The sequence below is a fragment of the Octopus bimaculoides genome, chromosome 21, assembly GCF_046866305.1.
Source record: "Octopus bimaculoides isolate indiv1 chromosome 21, ASM4686630v1, whole genome shotgun sequence".
NCBI lineage: Eukaryota > Metazoa > Mollusca > Cephalopoda > Octopoda > Octopodidae > Octopus > Octopus bimaculoides.
The window spans coordinates 23384920-23403441 of NC_142948.1; the positions used below are offsets into that span (position 1 = coordinate 23384920).

At 37.1% G+C, this 18522-nt stretch overlaps 1 protein-coding gene across 1 annotated transcript in view; it reads right to left on the bottom strand.

The window, feature by feature from the left end:
- The window catches only part of LOC106879692 (growth factor receptor-bound protein 2), a 105618-nt gene that overhangs the window by 17705 nt on the left and 69391 nt on the right, over positions 1–18522 (bottom strand). The window contains exon 2 of the mRNA XM_014929369.3: positions 3326–3423. Within this exon, the coding sequence (XP_014784855.1) occupies positions 3326–3423 (98 nt within the window). The remainder of the gene's footprint in view (positions 1–3325; positions 3424–18522) is intronic.

Below are 18522 nucleotides of genomic sequence, written 5' to 3' on the forward strand. Positions count from 1 at the left end.
GGGCAAAGAAGGTACCTGGATGGATGTTAGAATGAAAGCCAACCACTGTCCAACCCATGCCCGCATAGAAAACAGACGTTAAAGGATAATGATGATGATGATGATGAAGAAACAAAACTACTTGCTTAGTTGATAGTTGACAATATGCAAACACAATTAAACTTTTAAACCTTTATGCAACACCAAAAAGAGGCCACAACTAGGTTAAAAGCCCTTCACGATAGTTTAACTAATCTAAAAGGGAGCCTCTATGTAGTCCTTTTACTTTTTGGAAATAGCAGCTAAATCTTCATCAAATCTTACAATCTTATAAAAGATAGTCGCACTAGATAATGTAATCCTTGAGGCACTGAGCTTAGGAAAAAGATGCGACAGGCATGAGTGGACTGCCTCCAATTATACATAGGTCTGTTTGATTGAAGCTGACATGGGGAGTTAAACAGTTTTAAAACTCTCCTGACACAACTAAAAACTCCCTCAAACAAATTTTTAACTAAAAAGAATTTTTTAAATAGAATTGTTTAACTTTTAATAAAACTATCACCTAATCATATTATTCATATGATGAGAGAATGGATTGCTAAGTTTAACAATTAATTGAATATTCTCTCAACAACCAACTAAATGGAAAAAAGATTATAATTTAAAAAGCAGCTAGAAGTGCTTTATGTTTAGTTCCTATGTCAACATGAAATATGCAGAGATAAACACAAAGATCTCTCTCTCTCTCTCTCTCTCATATTTTTTATTTGTTTATCTTATCTTTTATTTCAAGGTCATGTCAAGGTATGCCCTTGAAAGGTTTAATCAAACAAACTGACCTCAGTACTTAATTTAAAGCTTGATACTTATTCTATTAGTCTCTTCTGCCAAACTGCCAAGTTGCAGGGATGTAAACAAACCACCACCAGTTGTAAAATAGTGGTGGGGGACAAACATATATATATATATATATATATATATATATATATATATATACACACATACAATGAGTTTCTTTCAGATTCTATCTACCATACCCACTTTCAAGGCCCGGGGCTACACAAAACACTTGCACAAGGTGCCATAGAATGGGACTGAGCTCACTACCACATGGTCGAGAAGCAATCTTCTTAGCCACACAACCATGGTTGTGCCTATATATATATATATATATATATATATATATATATATATACACACACACACACACACCACATACAATGGACTTCCAAACAGTTTCCATTTACTAAGTTTCCCTCAGACATTAGTCAACACAAGGCCATATTAAAAAACACTTGCCTAAGATCTCACACAAAGACTGAACTAAAAATCACAGAACTGCAATGTCAGTTTAATCTTGCAGCTATTTTAGATATCATACCAGCCAATAAATGAAAATCTATGGTAGCGTTTCAACTTGCTAAAAACAGTAGTCAAATATAAACAGGCTGATGTAGCACTAGATACATAATACTAAAAATAGGACAGAATGGCCATGGATGAGTATAGTTGGATTACTTCCAATCATAAACCTGCTTGCTGAATCAAGACAACATCAAGGGATCCTCGTTCAAGAATATCTGATAGGTTATGATACATCACATCTGAAGGTGGAGTCCAACAAAACAGTTTGATATAAAGAATCAAATGCAAAAGAAAAAAAAAAAAGACAATTTATTAGAAAAAGGAAAGGGGAAAAACAACTGAAACTGTTACTGGAGATATTTATGGTCAAAGTCACTGCAGGCAATCAGTGTTTGAGTGTGTGGCTGTGAGGGAGATGGGGGTTTCAAGTGTTCTATAATAAGAGAAACAGATATCCTTGTGTAAAACTTAGTCAACACAACTACTGACATTTAGTTACGGTGTCACTGTTTAAAGACCAGGTTGTTTGGTTTTGCATTTCCATGCCTGTAGTTCTGTTTGGTTAGATACTATCATGCCCTGAGCTACTAAGATTGTGAGAGGAGCTATCATCATCGTCGTTTAACGTCCGCTTTCCATGCTAGCATGGGTTGGATGATTTGACTGAGGACTGGTGAACCAGATGGCTACACCAGACTCCAATGTGATTTGGCAGAGTTTCTACAGCTGGATGCCCTTCCTAACGCCAACCACTCCGAGAGTGTAGTAGGTGCTTTTACGTGCCACCGGCAAGAAGGCCAGTCAGGCGGTACTGGCAACGGCCACACTCAAAATGGTGTATTTTATGTGCCACCCGCACAAGAGCCAATCCAGGGGCACTGGCAACGATCTCGCTCGAAAATCCTTACACATGCCGCAGGCAATGACCAGAAAAAAGGAAGTCCCCTTTCTTTATGTCACTTGCTTTGCTTCAGTGAGATGAGGGACAGGGAAGTTAATCCACTGACAATGTTTGTTACAGTTGTCGTAAGTGTATAGCCATAGGTTGGTCCAGAGTGAACAAACCTAAAACGACAATGGTCACTGAGAACCAGCCAATGCTAAAGCATCTACACAGTAACTTGACCTGGTAGAAATAGCAGTGAAATTGCCATCAAATCATACTATCATGTTAAAGAGAAAGAAAAAAAAAACTGTGCAGTCCCTTATATATGAGAAGATAGTTACAACTGGAATGTCTTTGGTCATATTGTGTACTTTATCAGGATTGAATGGCAAGGTTAAACAACAAAGATCAGAATCTTAAGTGATCCAGTAAGAGGCGCAGACATGTTGCTTTAATCAATATCAAAACCCAGGTTTCACTGGCTTGAAGATCAAATTGTTGTTTAAACCCAAGTCAACTCTAAACCAGTAGATTGATGATTAAAGCTAGTTTATCTGTGGCGACCCTCTCTTTTTTTAGACACACACACACACTATCTCAGGCTATTTTATCTGATGTCCTTTTTACAAACAGCAGGTTGTTGTTTGAGAGAGATTTGGCTGCTATCTCTAGCAAGTTGAGCAACCATATAAAGACTCCCTCACTGGTTTCTGCAGGTTATGGTATTACTGTTTAGCCACAGGCCAGCTCTGACTTATGACCAAAGATGTTCCAGTCATGACCAACTCTTTTTTTTTTTTTCAGTAATATTTAGATCTACATCAGCCAATGGGTCAATCTTTTTTCTATTTTTTTAAGCTATAATTTAAGGCAGATTTAGCAGCTATTTCTAACAAGTCAAGCAATGGCAAAAGAACAGACAACAGGTATAACCAGGGAAAATAAACATTACAACTTATTAAATCCAACACTAATTAAGACAATATAACCTAAATGAGAACACTGCGCAATGTTTTGACGTCAAATTGCTGCAGATTTAATTACAAGTGCAGTGTACATCAATACAATAACTACTTTGAAGTAGTTACTTACGGGTGTGGTTTCAACTGTATATAGTTGTATGGAACATAACCCTCTGAGCCATATTGTTCAGCCTTGTACCACATTTTTTCTTCATCCATACTCAATATCTGAAAGTAAATTAAAAAATTAAATAGAAAAATTATGTTGTGTGTGTGTGTGTGTGTGTGCATACAGTATATATTAACATATATTTCTGCTTCTAAAGAAGCAAAACCACAATTTCAAGATCAGTATTCAAAATCACAATTTTTTAAAGTAAACAGAACCAGTTATCTAATTTAATAAATATCAATACACATCAATGCATATATATGTCTTTTACTTGTTTACACATATGCATACACACACACACACACACACACACTAATATCAAACAGTAAGAATAAGTGCTCAACACCACATTGGTGGATAAATATTTTTTATTTGTGGGTTAATAAGGTTACCAATGGTTTCATGCGAAGAGATCTTCACAATTGTTCAAGAGTGCCATCCAAAACAGAGACAAGTATCAACACTTCCATGTGGCACACTCAAACAATTATGAAGATCTCTTCACATAAAAACGTTGGTAGGCTTGCTAATCACAAAGTGTGTATGTGTGTATGTATGTAAGCATCATGGCTTAGTGGTTATGGTGTTGCACTTGTGATTGCAAGATTGTAGGTTCGATTCCCAGACCAGGTGTTGCGCTCTTGTGGAAAGCACTTCATTTCATGTTGCTCTGCAATCATTTCATCATCTGACATATGGAACATGGTACACCTGTACAGGTAATGTCAATTTGATGGAGGGAGTGAGCTTATGTGTACACAAACACTTGAGCACTATAAACAAATCATGTGTGGCTGTTCGGCAAGAAATTGCCAAACCCTCATACGTCGTCTAATCACGGAGCTTGCTTACCAACCACATGGTTCCAGGTTCAGTCCCACTGCATGGCACCTTGGGTAAGTGTCTTCTACTATAGCCTCGGGCCGACCAAAGCCTTATGAGTGGATTTGGTAGATGGAAACTGAAAGAAGCCCGTCGTATATATGTGTGTGTGTGTGTGTGGTCCACCATCGCTTGACAACTGATGTTGATGTGTTTATGTCCCTGTAACTTAGCAGTTTGGCAAAAGAGGCCGATAGAATAAGTACTAGGCTTACAAAGAATAAATCCCGGGATTGATTTGTTCAACTAAAGGCGGTGCTCCAGCATGGCCACAGTCAAATGACTGAAACAAATAATTAAAGCATATATATATATATATATATATATATATATATATATATATACTTTATTTAAAAGTAGCAGAAATATAACAAAAGACTGTTACTCGGAGTTTCACATTCTCGTTCATCGGACAGTTCATCTAACAAAACTGTCCAATAAACGGGCACATGAAACTCCATCTGAAGTGGTGTACAGATACTTTATATTGAGAAAAAGGAGGCAGTCAGAGTTTTGGATAATTCATTATTAGTGCTTTCATTCGAACTCTTCAAGACAAAAATTAATACCATTTTGATCTTAATTTTTGTTTTGAAGAGTTCAGTTAAGCAAATAAAGGCGCTCATAAAGGATTATCCAAAATTCTGACTGCCCCCTTTTTTTTCAATATATATACATATATATGTATGTATATGTGTACGTAATTGTGTGTGTGTGTGTGTGTGTATATATATATATATATATATATATATGTATGTGTATATATATATACACACACACACACACGTTTCCATGCATTTGGTTAAACAAACAGGAAAAATACTTGCTACATGCAATCTTTCAAGTGATGTAATCGAAGTTTCATATTGTACCTAACCCTAATAAATTTAACAACCCACTGAGACACACACACACACACACACACACACCAGTGTGTGGTGGGCTACAGAGCTACACACTCTCTGTCCACTCTCTTCTATCATTCCAAAATAATTCTACACCCATCCAGGTTTTACTTAATCTCATTACAAGGGTTGTTGTCATTTGGTTCCATTTGAATCCTGAGTAAACTTTGATCAAAAACATTTCAGTTATGCCAATCTCATCATTTTAGAACTATCTAGGACTATGTAAACTTCTTTTGCTTTTGGGTTTTTTTTTTTTTTTTTTTTGAAAGACTGGTAGTGATTGCATGCTATTTCTGAAGGCTGACCCACTAAAATACCCATCAAATCATACCTTATAGTCATTAAAAAAGACACATTTGAAAATATAGTCTGAGATAGAACATGTCTCAAAAAAAAAAAACAGGTTAATTACAATTGAAACAGCTTTGATTAAAGGTCTGGTCAACCAGCACAGAAACAACAGACTGATTGATCAACTGATAAATAAATAAATAAATAAATAAATAAATAAATAAATATAGATAGATAGATAGATATAACTGTCTAAAATAAGTTCAAGAGAGAGAGACTAATGTGGGGATATCAACAACAACAATAATAGTAATAATAAAAGGTGAAGAATTTTCCACAGAGGGGCACACTGATATATTATAGTGTCAATAGAATCTGTGAATGTCAAAGAAGATCCAGGAATATTTGGTGTTGGAGGCAGCAGTGGCAGCATAGCTCTTGAAATGAAAGGAATGACAGAAAATGGTAGTAGTTAGCTGCCTTTCCTTTAAAGGACCAAAGTAGAGGTGTTAATAGACCACTTGGTGGAGGTGATGCATTTGGGGGGGTGGAGTGAGGGAATAAGGAAAAGCGTGGAGGGGGTGAAAGGGGAAGAAAGCAAGGCTGAAAGGCCTATTAATAATGCAGAAGTGAGAGAATGAAGGTGACTATAAATGCATGCCTGTGTGTAACATTCATACGTATGCATGTACTTGATTGTACATCTATGTAGATAGGTATATGTATATATACAGACATATATATACACTCCTGTACACATATATGTTCTTAATTACACCCCATTTTTGCAGTTCTATATTTATTCTGCAAAAGAATTATTTTGGTACAGGAAGATAATTTCACTTCCAGAAATATATTCCTCTCAAATCAGTAAAAGAGGACATCTATTTTGATGGCACCTTCTATTTATTATACAGAGGGGAAAGAGAGGTTTTCATCTACATCCCCACCTTGTAACTTCAAAAGAAATATTGCTACCACAGGTGGTGGTGCTAATAATAATAATAAATAACAAATAACAACAACAAAAATAGGAGTAATAATAATGATTTCAATTTTTGGCACAAGGTCAGTAATTTCGGGGGAGGAGTAAGTTGATTATATTGATCCCAGTGTTCAACTGCTGCTTATTTTATCAACTCTGAAAGGACAAAAAGCAAAGTCAACCTTGGTGGAATTTTAACTCAGAGCATACCCTCCATCAAATCAATGTTGCCTGAACAGGTGTACCACGTGTCAGGTGGGGAAGTTTTCACAGGGCAATGTGAGATGAAGTGCTTTACTCAAGAACAAAGAACACATCAACCAGTTGGTCTAGGAATTGAAACCACGATCTCACAATCAGGAGTGCAACACCCTAACCACTAGGCCATGCGTCCTCACAACAACAGCAACAAGAATAACAATAATCAATTACCTCCACCTTCTCAAAGTCTGTGGCTTTGTACCAAAATTAGAAACACTCATTATTATAATTAAAAAGCTAAGACTAGTTAATTTAGTCTTTTACTGGTCTCAGTCTTTGGACAGCAGCCTTGCTTATGGCACCACCTTCAAAAGTTCAAGTCAAGCATAGTGTTTCATATTTATTCCAGTTTGGTATTTAGTTTATCAATCTCTATCTGCCAGACTGCCAAGTTGCAAGAGATAAAGAGACCAATACAACATTGGTACACACATACGCACAGGGGGGGGGGGGGGGGGGAGAGAGAGAGAAAGATGCTCAAGGTAATAATTTCTTAGAGGTTACAAGGCCAAAGAGGGAAGGATCAATTACAATGAACCTTAGTATAAAACTGGTACTTTATCAGTTCCTAAAAAATGAAAAGCAAAGTTGACTAGTATGATTGGAACCCAGGAACAATAATGCTTTAGCTAACTACCAAAAGGTATTGCGGAAGGGATTTAGTTTATTATTAGACTGATACTATATTTTATTAACCCTGGTGGAATGAAAGGCAAAGTTAGCCTTAGTGGGATTTGAACTCAAAACAAACAGCCAGAAGAAATACTGCAAAGTATTAATAACAAGAGCAACATTACAACAACACTGATTATAATAAATGATTTCAAATTTTGGCACAAGGCTGGCAATTTCAGGTGAGGGGGTAAATGAAATACATCAACCCCAGAACTCAACTGGTACTTATTTTATTGACCCGGAAAGGATAAAGGCAAAGTCAACCCTGGTGGATGTTTTTTAAATTCAGAATATAAAGACAAATGAAATGCCACTAAGCATTTTGCTCAGCATGCTAACAATTCTGCCAGCTTGTCGCCCTTACACTGATTATAATAATGAAATTATTAAGTGGTTATCAATCCTAATTGTACTGCAAGTAGTCATCAAACCCTCAGTAGGAAAACAGAAGTGTATGCACTTGTCAAGCGTTCAGCACTTGAGTTTATAGAGATGAGAAAGAAGAAAGAGAAAGTAAAGGTGAGAAAGAGTAAAAGCAAGAGAGTGAAGATGAGATAGAGAGAAAAAGAGAAGGTATGAGAAAGATTAAAGAAATAAATAAGTAAAGAAAGGAGAGAGAGAATGAGAGGGTAGAGGAGAGAGTAGGAGAAATAGGTAAGAAGGAATGAAATGGAAAGAGAAAGAATAAGGAGGAAGACGACCGAAAGAAATGGAATGAAAGAAAGGGAAAGAAGTGAAAAGTACAAGCCAAGTTCTTTGATTAATGTGAAATTATGAAGAAAATGTCCCCAGGGTGGGAATGATGAGGCGGAGGAGAGGAAGAAGTTATCAGAGCTCGGATTAATACATGTTGGCATCATTTTACAGTTGAGGCAACATATGGGTTGGCTTAGAGCAGCTCAAATACATACAGTATAGCATCATCAGGCAGAGTAAGCTGGATATCAGATGTCGAAAATAGAGGGTGGGGTGGGAGTGAGCGTAATGTGCAGCAGTGAACAGTGCAGCTTTCATATGGTGCACAACACAAGCTAAAGAGAAAGTGGGGGAGGGTGTAGGTGTTGGGTGGGTAAGTGACTTGAACACATCAATTTAGAAAACAAAGACCAGTAAACTGGTTTTTAATTTACCTAAACATTAATAACAGAGGGCAGAACAAGTGGACGACGGTAGATTCAGTAGAGCATCCAACAACTTTGGTAATTCACAATACTGATTTTGTCATTCATCCTTTCAAGGTCAATAAGTATTAGCTAACAAGTAGGAGAGACTAATGAATATTTGGAGGGGTTGGGTGGAGGAGAAAGCAGATCTATTTAACCAAATACCTTGTGGTGTTTGGTTATACAAATCATTTCTTCCTGTTGTCAAATTCCACCACATTGCCTGTCATCCTTCATCAATCAATAAAACAAATTCTGTGGTCAAAGCAACCATGTACATCATGAGAGATGCTCCAGCAAGGCCACAGTTCAAAAACTGAAACCAGTCAAAGTAAACACACTACTGCAGCACTGTCTTCTTGATCAGTCGCATTTCAAAACCTTTAGCATTCACATTATTTTGTCAAATGTAATGCTTATTTGTCCACATCTTTAAAAATTAATTATGTATTATCTTGTAGCTTCAAGACTTTGAAGATGTTATTTATTTTTAGAATGACACTGTGGGGTAGGTGGGAGAGGCTGAATCTGGCCAGTTTGAACATAAAAGAGGTAGAACATTTGGGCCAGATATGGCTGGTTTAAATGGTAAAAGGTTAAAAGGCCACACCACATCTGCCGTCACCTTTTATCAGAGGAAAAGAGACTTTTGTGTGATTAGCAACCAGATTCTACATAACCATCAAATTCTACCTCCCTATCATCTTTAAAATGGTTGAAGATATTGGATGAAAACAATGCTAACAATAAGGAAGTTTGACATAGATACAAACGTTCTAACTGAAAACAAAAGACTTATAGATCATACCTAGTTGCTCAGGTGATTACTTGTATGAAAGAGAAGCAAGACCAGTGTTGTCCAGGGGCTATACAACAAGTAATTAAAGATGCCAAATTTAATTAGAGACAAGATATAGAAGTCAGAGAACTCAAATTAGTTTGACAGTTTTTAAAATGATTTTGACTACGACCTTGTTTTACAAAATCATGTTAGTGCCTGTTTCCATTGATAGGTCAACTGGTCAAGAAGTTAATGGTTTGTGATCATCACTGGTATTGTACTATATCAAAGACTAAGTAACTTTGCTCTCATCAGCCTAGTTCACCTAGTTCTGAGTATACACACACATACAGACATGAGCTCTAAGTGGAAGCAGTATTAATACCAAATGGTAATATCTATCCCCACTCAAAATTGGATGTTGTGGTAGAACAGAATATTGCGATAGTTACCATGAAAGAACATCTCACATGGACTTATGGTGCATTAAAGCACTCATGTTTATACTGCTAGTAGGAGATATTCTTCTGCCATCACCATTGAGACTACCAGATCATGTAATTTCAGACTTCCTTGGCCTCATCAATGGTAGATGCTCAAAAGCTGGAGATAGCAGCGATTTCTCTGCAGTGGTATACATATATAATCCAGTGCCTAATCAGATACTAGTGTCACAAATCACCAGTGAGCTTATTAAAAAATATATGTATACACACATTCATTTGTTTTACCTCTAATTTTCCATGTCTGCATGGGTTACAAGAAAAACACTTGTAAAGTTTACCTCAAATTTCTACCTCTTTAAACCAGATTCAAGTACTTCGATTAAAACACACGTGACCATCCATCTCACACTCTCAGCAGTAACTTGTCATTCACATCATCTGTTACAGTGCCACCACTCTCATCTTTGTCTACTCACATTCTCCCACAAAACAGCCATTGCACTCCACTCCCATCACCAAAATGGAGTGGAGAGGCGCCACATAACAACCACATAAACTTTGACTGCACAAACAGAATATTCAAGTAATATGTTCAAGACAAAGATGTGGGGGTGGCACAGGGGGAGGGGAATGTAACTGGTTCTAATTTGCTAACATCAAATTAAAACTGTGCATGTGCGTGTGCATGCACATGTGCATGTACACATGTAGTGTGCAAAGTTACATCCAGCTACCCACTCCACCCTTATGCAACTAAATCCACTCCTTTACACCTTTATGCCTCTAACATATCTAGATAGCCCACCCCTATACACCTACACACCACTAACAGATTTAGATGCCACCCCACTTCATCACTAAACACCCATATACACAGATAAAATGTTATCGACTGATATCAGGAATTACTCAATTACAGGAAACTACCCACTCACCCCCTGTGCGTGTGTGTGTGTGTGTGTAACAAAATATAAATACAGTTAAAATGAAGATAAAATTTATCTTCATTTTTGCAGTTTGTGTGATGGTGTGTAGACACACACATATATATACACATACATGCACACATAGGTATATACATATAGGCACTATGTGTGGTAAGCTCACTTCTCAACCATATGGTTCCAGGTTCAACTCCACTGTGTAGTACCTAGGGCAAGTGTCTTCTACTATAGCCCTGGCCAAACCAAAGCCTTGTGAGTGAATCTGGTAGATGGAAACTGAAAGAAGCCTGTCATGTATGTGTATATATACCTATGTGTGTGCTTGTCCCCCAGAACCACTTGACAATTAGTGTTGGTTTGTTTACACCCCCATAACTGAGTGGTCTGGCAAAGAAGACTAACAGAAAAACTACCTGGAATTGTCAACTAAACTCAAAGTAGTGTCCCAATGTGGCCGCAGTCTAATGACTGAAACAAGTAGAAAAAAAAAAGACAAATATATATACACACATACTTTATACATATACACATCTTTTACTTGTTTCAGTCAGACTACAGCTTGAAGAATTTTATCCAAATGAATCAACCCCACTACTTATTCTATTGATCTCTTTTGCCAAACTGCTAAGTTACAGAGAGGTAAACACATCAACACCAGTTGTCAAGCAGTGGTGGGAGACAAACACAAAGACACATACATAAATATCATATATCACCATCATTTAGCATGTGTCTTCCATGCTGGCAAGAACTGGAGAGTTTGGCAGGGACTGGCAAGTCAGGGAGCAGCACCAAGCTCCATTGTCTGCTTTGGCATGGTTTCTACAGCTGGATGCCCTTCCTAATGCCAACCAGTCAGAGTGTACTGGGTGCTTTTTATGTGGCACCAGCACTGCTACTTTTTAAGTGACACCAGAGCTGGTGTTTCTTGCATGGCACCGACACCTGCAGGGTTGCCAGGTAACTTGTGGACAATGAAGAGACTTTAATGACTAGCTACAACTGTTTCTACAACAACTGTTTTCAACACCAATTCACACAAAAGCTACATAATATTTGTGGTTTTACACATTAGAGTGGAACTTCACCAATATTACTCTACTCACTTGTCCATTGTGGCATGGTACTGGCAATGGTGACATCACTCATTGTCCAGCTTAACTTTTCTATTTTCTATTCTTCCTTTTTCCCTTTTTGCTTTTTCTTTCTTCTCCTCCTCCAACTTTACCCTCATCTTCCTCTTCCATTTCTCCTCCTCCAAACCATTTTTATCAGCTTTCGTAATGACATTGCATTTGCTGTCTATCTTTCCACAATTTCATTTTTTATCTCTATTCATACTTTTTGTTTCCTCTGGATACAAGCAAAACACAGCATTTGGTAGATGCACAATGTAAGAGTGTACCTTTGATGCCAGTCTGAAGAAGTGTCACTCTAGTGTTGAAAACCATAAATATTATATGACTTTTCACATGAATTGGTATTGAAAACAGAGTTAGTACATAAACAATTGTAACTGGTCATTAAAGATGTGATTAACTCTGTCTTCCTATCTGGATTATATTTCACTCTAATCATGTGGTTGAGAAGCTTGTTACCAAACTTCTTACCACACAACCGCACAAATATATATATATACATTCAAACATGTACATATATAGACACATATACATTTTACATACATATATACACATATATATGCATACAAATATACATATCTACACACACACACACACATTTTCTACTATATACAAGTGTGTGTGTGTTTCTCTTTTTTATTTCCAATTCTTATTGCTCTTATCCAGGTGTGCATTATTTCTGTTACCATAGAGATAAAAGGTGGTTTCACTGTCTGCAGTGGTTGTTAATCACCAACCCACCAAACTTAACTCTTGCCTATGAAACACGGCAACAGTTAGATCACTTTGAAACAAAAGCCTGCTTTCTACCAACTTTTTACTTTCAGTGGGTCCTAAGCAACAACTGACCAAATTCAAAATAATACAAGCCAAATAAAAGACAGATCATTTTTATGGAAGCACCAAACCGTAGTGAGTGAAACTTGATCCTATTCATGCACATAACCATTTGTAGGTTATATATGTCAATATGTAACCTAAGAAGTCAACAAACATGTTATCAACATGTTTGTTGACTTAGTTACTAGCTCATCATGCCCAATATACTTAACTATTCAAGAAATTCTTTTTTTTTTAGATGAGAGGGAAGGTCAAATCCATACACATGGCCTTTGGGACAAAATTCTTAAACTGGTGACCTTGACACAAGTCCCTGCAACAGGGTGGATTAAATCACAACAGGCTAAACACAACCAAAGCTCAGTGGGGGAGAGTGGGGGTTAATCTAGCTCACATTTAATCAAAATACAAAGAACCAGAACCGACACAAAGTATCTCATTTCCTATTTTAAAAATACAACCAGTCTCCTCCCCTTAACTGGCTCCTTATTTCATCAATCTGGAAAGGACGAAAGTTAAAATTGCCCTTGGTATAGTTTAAACTCAAAACACAGGCAGAGCAAGGACCACAAGGTATTTTTGTGCTTCCTCACTAACAATTTTGCCAACATTTAGAAGTGAAATAAAATTTCACTGGCGGAAGGGAGTCAGTGAGTAGAATGAAGCAACATTTCAAGACATTTCAAATAGAATTGGCACGGATGGCTGACACACCTTCATTGTCTCTGAAATATTCTGGTAGAAAGAAAGACAAGATGGAGTTTTGCCTTTTTTTTTTTAAATTGTAAATGAAAGAATCTGCAAGGAACAACTGATGTTTCTACCAGAAATGCAACACAATCTAACTCAAAAACCTAGTTTTCAGTGATGTTTACAGTGATAATGAGTGATGCAGATTCACTTCATTGAAAAAGATAGTGCAAAAACAAACACTTATTGGAACCAAGAATGGGAAGTTCTATAACTGCATATACAGACAAGAGATAGTGCGTCTTGCTTAAGGATTCTGGGTAGTACAGATTATAGAGGAGGAGGAGGAGAGAAAGAGGGAGTACATACAAGAAGATAAATATAAGAAATATAAGAGAGAAGGTGAAGATGAGAAGGGAGGAGGAGGAGAAAGGAGAGAAAGAGTGTGTAGTGATTATTTATGCAGGATATGAAGGTGGAAAAAGATTAAAGCTGAAAATTACAATGGAGATAACCCAAGATGAGTAAGAATTATTACATAAAGAAGAGAATCAAGGTTTTCAGGTAGATGTGGAATGGCACTCTGCCAAAGAATAATATAAACCACTGCTGCTGCTGCTCCACAAGTGATATTAGTCTGTTGTGGGTGGGGAGGACTACTATCTTTACTTAATACAGATTTCTGAAATTACAGCCATTACCATCATCATCATCATCATCATCATCATCACCCCTATCATAGTGCTTGTTATGATATGTGCAGAAGTGTTACACTTTTAACAAGCCAAAAACTATGGAAGGACATACATAGCAAAAATCTTTAACAAAATTTGATGGAGATTTAGAAATTTATGGAACAGCATAGAAGAACATGAAATTATCACAGATTCCTTTAATTATTATTCTTTAAGCTAGCAAGGTGCCAGAATTGTTAGTATGCTGGGTAAAAATGCATGACAGCATTTCTTCTGGCTGTATGCTCCGAGTTCAAATTCCACCATGGTTGACTTTACCTTCCATTTTTGTGGGGGTCAAAATAAGTATCACTTCACCACTGGGTTTGATGTAGTCAATTAGTCCTTTCTCCCAAAATTTCAAGCCTTTGTCTAAAGTAGAGAGAGTTATTATTGTTTGCTTTTCATCCTTTCTGGTTAGATAAAATAAGTACCAGTAATTATGTAATTGACTTCCCCTACCCTTCAAAATTGCTGGACTTGGTGCTAAAATTATTATTATGGGAGAGTGATAGTGTATTGGCAGACTCGTAGAGAGGGGGAGAGAGAGAGAGAGAGAGAATAGTTTGTAATATGTAAATGTGCCCTGTTACATTTAAACTAAAATCTCATTGAAGCTGATTTTACCTTTTCATCCTTTTTGGAGTCAATTAAGTACTGGCAATGGGAATATAATGCACAAAACCTGTCACCAAATGCCAGTCAGAATCGATAGAGTGATGGACAAAATACCTGGCAATATTTGTTCCAGGACTCTTGTTTTCAAGTCAAATCATGCCTTTAATCCATCCAGAGCTGATAAATTAAAGTACCAGTTGATACTGGGATTGATTTAATTGACTACTTTGTGCCTATGTCAAAACTCATCTTTACTAATTATGACAGTGGAAACACAGAATTGGTAGAACAAGAAACAAAATGGCAGATTTGTGTTACATGAGTTCAAATCACACCAAGATCACATTTCCGCCACAACTACCCAACTTTATTTTTCAATGTTTAAAGAACTAGATTATCCAATAATCTATTTTTTAAAGATATAGTGTGGTCCAAGGTGATTTTAACTGCTATTTCTTGCAAGGCTCTCACCTTACAAACTTGTGGTTTTCTATGAATATTAGAAAACATCATCACACTCAACAAACATCATCACTATCACAATCACCATCAATATCAGTATGAACTCAAGCAATGACCAATTTCAACCAGTTCTCATTCTCACCAAAGGGGTTTTTTTTCTTACAAATATCTTTGACATCCTTAAGAAGACATGAAAGTCATGAAATTCCCCTGCAACTAAGTTAAACCAGTGGTTTTCAGCCATTCTTTGTTTATGGACCCCTTTGGTTTCTATTTTACTCTACTTGACCCCCAAAGCCATCCGATGCAGACAGCACCGGTTCTCGTCCGATCACCGAAGTTAAGCAACATCGAGCCTAGTTAGTACTTAGATGGGTGACCACTTGGGAAACCTAGGTGCTGTAAGTGTTCTTTTCTTTTATAGGCGTAGGAGTGGCTGTGTGGTAAGTAGCTTGCTTACCAACCACATGATTCTGGGTTCAGTCCCACTGCGTGGCACCTTGGGCAAGTGTCTTCTACTATAGCCTCGGGCTGACCAAAGCTTTGTGAGTGGATTTGGTAGATGGAAACTGAAAGAAGCCCATTATATATATATATATATATATATATGTATGTGTGTGTCTGTGTTTGTCCCCCCAACATCACTAGACAACCGATGCTGGTGTGTTTATGTCCCTGTAACTTAGCGGTTCGGCAAAAGAGACTGATAGAATAAGTACTAGGCTTATAAAGAATAAGTCCTGGGGTCGATTTGCTCAACTAAAGGCAGTGCTCCAGCATAGCCACAGTCAAATGACTGAAACAAGTAAAAGAGTAAAGAGTACTGTATTTTTATAATCAAATACAAGGAATTGCATAAAAAAAAAATTGTCAAAATATTTTATTAATTGTAGAAGTGTAACCAATTTATTGTACATAAACGTTAACAACAAAATCTTATATGGACCTCAGTTCAGAACCAATGAGTTAATCAAATAAGGGATCAATGATAGCAGTTATGTCAGTGAGACAACCTCACCCCTACAATATAATGTGGTGTGGGACTCTAAGAGAAAATTCCAGAAGACATAATAATGTTAATTAGATTTGCTTAGTTTTTCTGTAATACAAACTTGAAGAAGAAAGTTTAGCCAACTGACAGTTATCCTCATCCCACCTACACAGAAATATGTAAACACACACACAGCTAGAAAGAATGTCTTGTTGAATAGGAAGTTTAAAAAATAGAAAATCAAGACAATCCTGTGTAAGGAATTTGACCCACACACCACCAACTCCACTTTCGAACTTCAAAAGAATTTAGAGGAGAAGAGGAAAAGGACCAAATGGCCATAGCTGTTGACCTCTCCTAACTAAAGACATTACATAACCCACAGATTTGTCAGAAATGTACAGCAGATCAATCTGATAGTGGTATTTTATTTATTTTCAGATCATACTTCTGAACCTTTCCCATCGAGTGAAAATGCTTCTCTATAGCAGTGTAGGAGCATTCCATTTTCTCTGCCAGTTCCCTTGTCGTCTGATGAGAATTTTCTTGCAAAAAAACCTCTCCAACTGGAATCAATGCTACCAATGTTACAAGAATCAGGGAACATTAAATTACACTACAGTCGTCAACCTTTGACACTCCCCACCCCTATACCATCATATTCAGGTTTTCTAAGAAGATGGTTGATATTGTTTAGTGAAAGGTTACCCCTGATAGAGCAGACTCGAGATACAAACCTATTTCAGATGTGATCCTCTGTATTTTTTTAGAACATGTGCCTAGGACTATTCAAGAAATGTGCCCTCCTGTCTTCTAAGAGGGTGAAGTGTGATTTCAAAGAGAATTGGCTACTATTTCTAGCAGTTTGAGTTACTGTATAAAAGCTCCTTAGCTGGGTCTAAGGTGATCTGTGCAGCACTGAGAAAATCCTAGTTCAAGAAACCAGGGCTTAACATAAGACCTTAAAAAAAATTGGCATACAGCAATACATTTACGAGAGGGAACTGAAAAGTTCCTGGTTTTGGGTTAAAGAACATACAAGAGGATCAGTTAATTATGATTGTATTCAACATATTCCCCTCTCAATTCACACATTACAGTGGTCCTTCAGTTTTTCTAAGCCCTGTAAAAGAACTTGGAAGGTTGGGCCTCCAACCAAGCCTTTCCTGATACCCTTAAAGCCAGGAACTTTTCAGCACCCTCTTGTACATAATCTACATTGAGTTTTATTACACTAATAGAACTGACGAGACCAGGAGTTTAACCCTGAGTCAGCCACCAAACAGCAAGCCCATGATCAAAGATGTTCTCTATTTATTGTTCTTCCTGCATCGTCTATCTCGACTGAACTATCTTTCTCAATAGTGTGTGGTTTGAGTGAGATTTGGATATTATTTTTAGCATGTTGACTGATCAGTACTTAGAGAAAGAGAGAGACCACTAGAGGGAGAGAGAGAAGTAACAAAAGAGAAAAAGCAATACACATATACATCCATGAATGAGAGAAGAGAGTGAAAGAATGTAGAATAATGAAGATACTGGAAGGAAACAGTTATACAAAAAGAGGAAAAAAACCTTAGTACAACATTGATAGACTGTTAGTAAAATGTAAGTAAAACATGATCAGAGTAGTGAAAGTGTGTGTGTGTATTTACACATACATATATATATATATATATACATACAATGATGCATTAGTACAACATTCTTAGTAAAACAACCAAGTAGCTGAGAGAAAGAGGAAGAAGAGGAGATACAGTGAAAACAGAAGAATATACTAAGTCAATCAGTGAAGCAAACTGATGCTGCTGCAAGCTGATATCTGTAGTGATTGATTGACAAGTAAGAGGAAGAGGAGGGAGGGACATTGCAGAATTAACAGGAATGCACAGCATGCAGATGGTGGTGCTACTGTGCAGCTATGTAGCAAAGGTGAAGGTGCACCAGTGCACCAGTTTATTAATATGCCCAGAGGCAGTGGATGGGAAGCACTTATGGCAAAAAAATTTTTTTAAAGATTGCAACCTGCATTTGTTGAATATCTCCCACCCCCACCACCCCCACCCTTGACCTGTCACAACATTTGGCATGGTACAGTGTTTTTATTTAACACTAACTAGCTCAGTCCTGATGAAGTGGATCTGATCAAAGACTTTCTGACCACAACCATTTCATCTGGTACTTCACTGGGACTTTATCAATCCCAAAAGGAAGAAAAGAAAAACTGATCCAGTTTTCTTAGATGTACAGTACTCTACCATCTTGGCTACCCACCTTTAACCATTTTTGAATTCATAATCTCTCACATCAGTCCAAGGAGTGGGGGATGTAGATTGCAGGGGTTA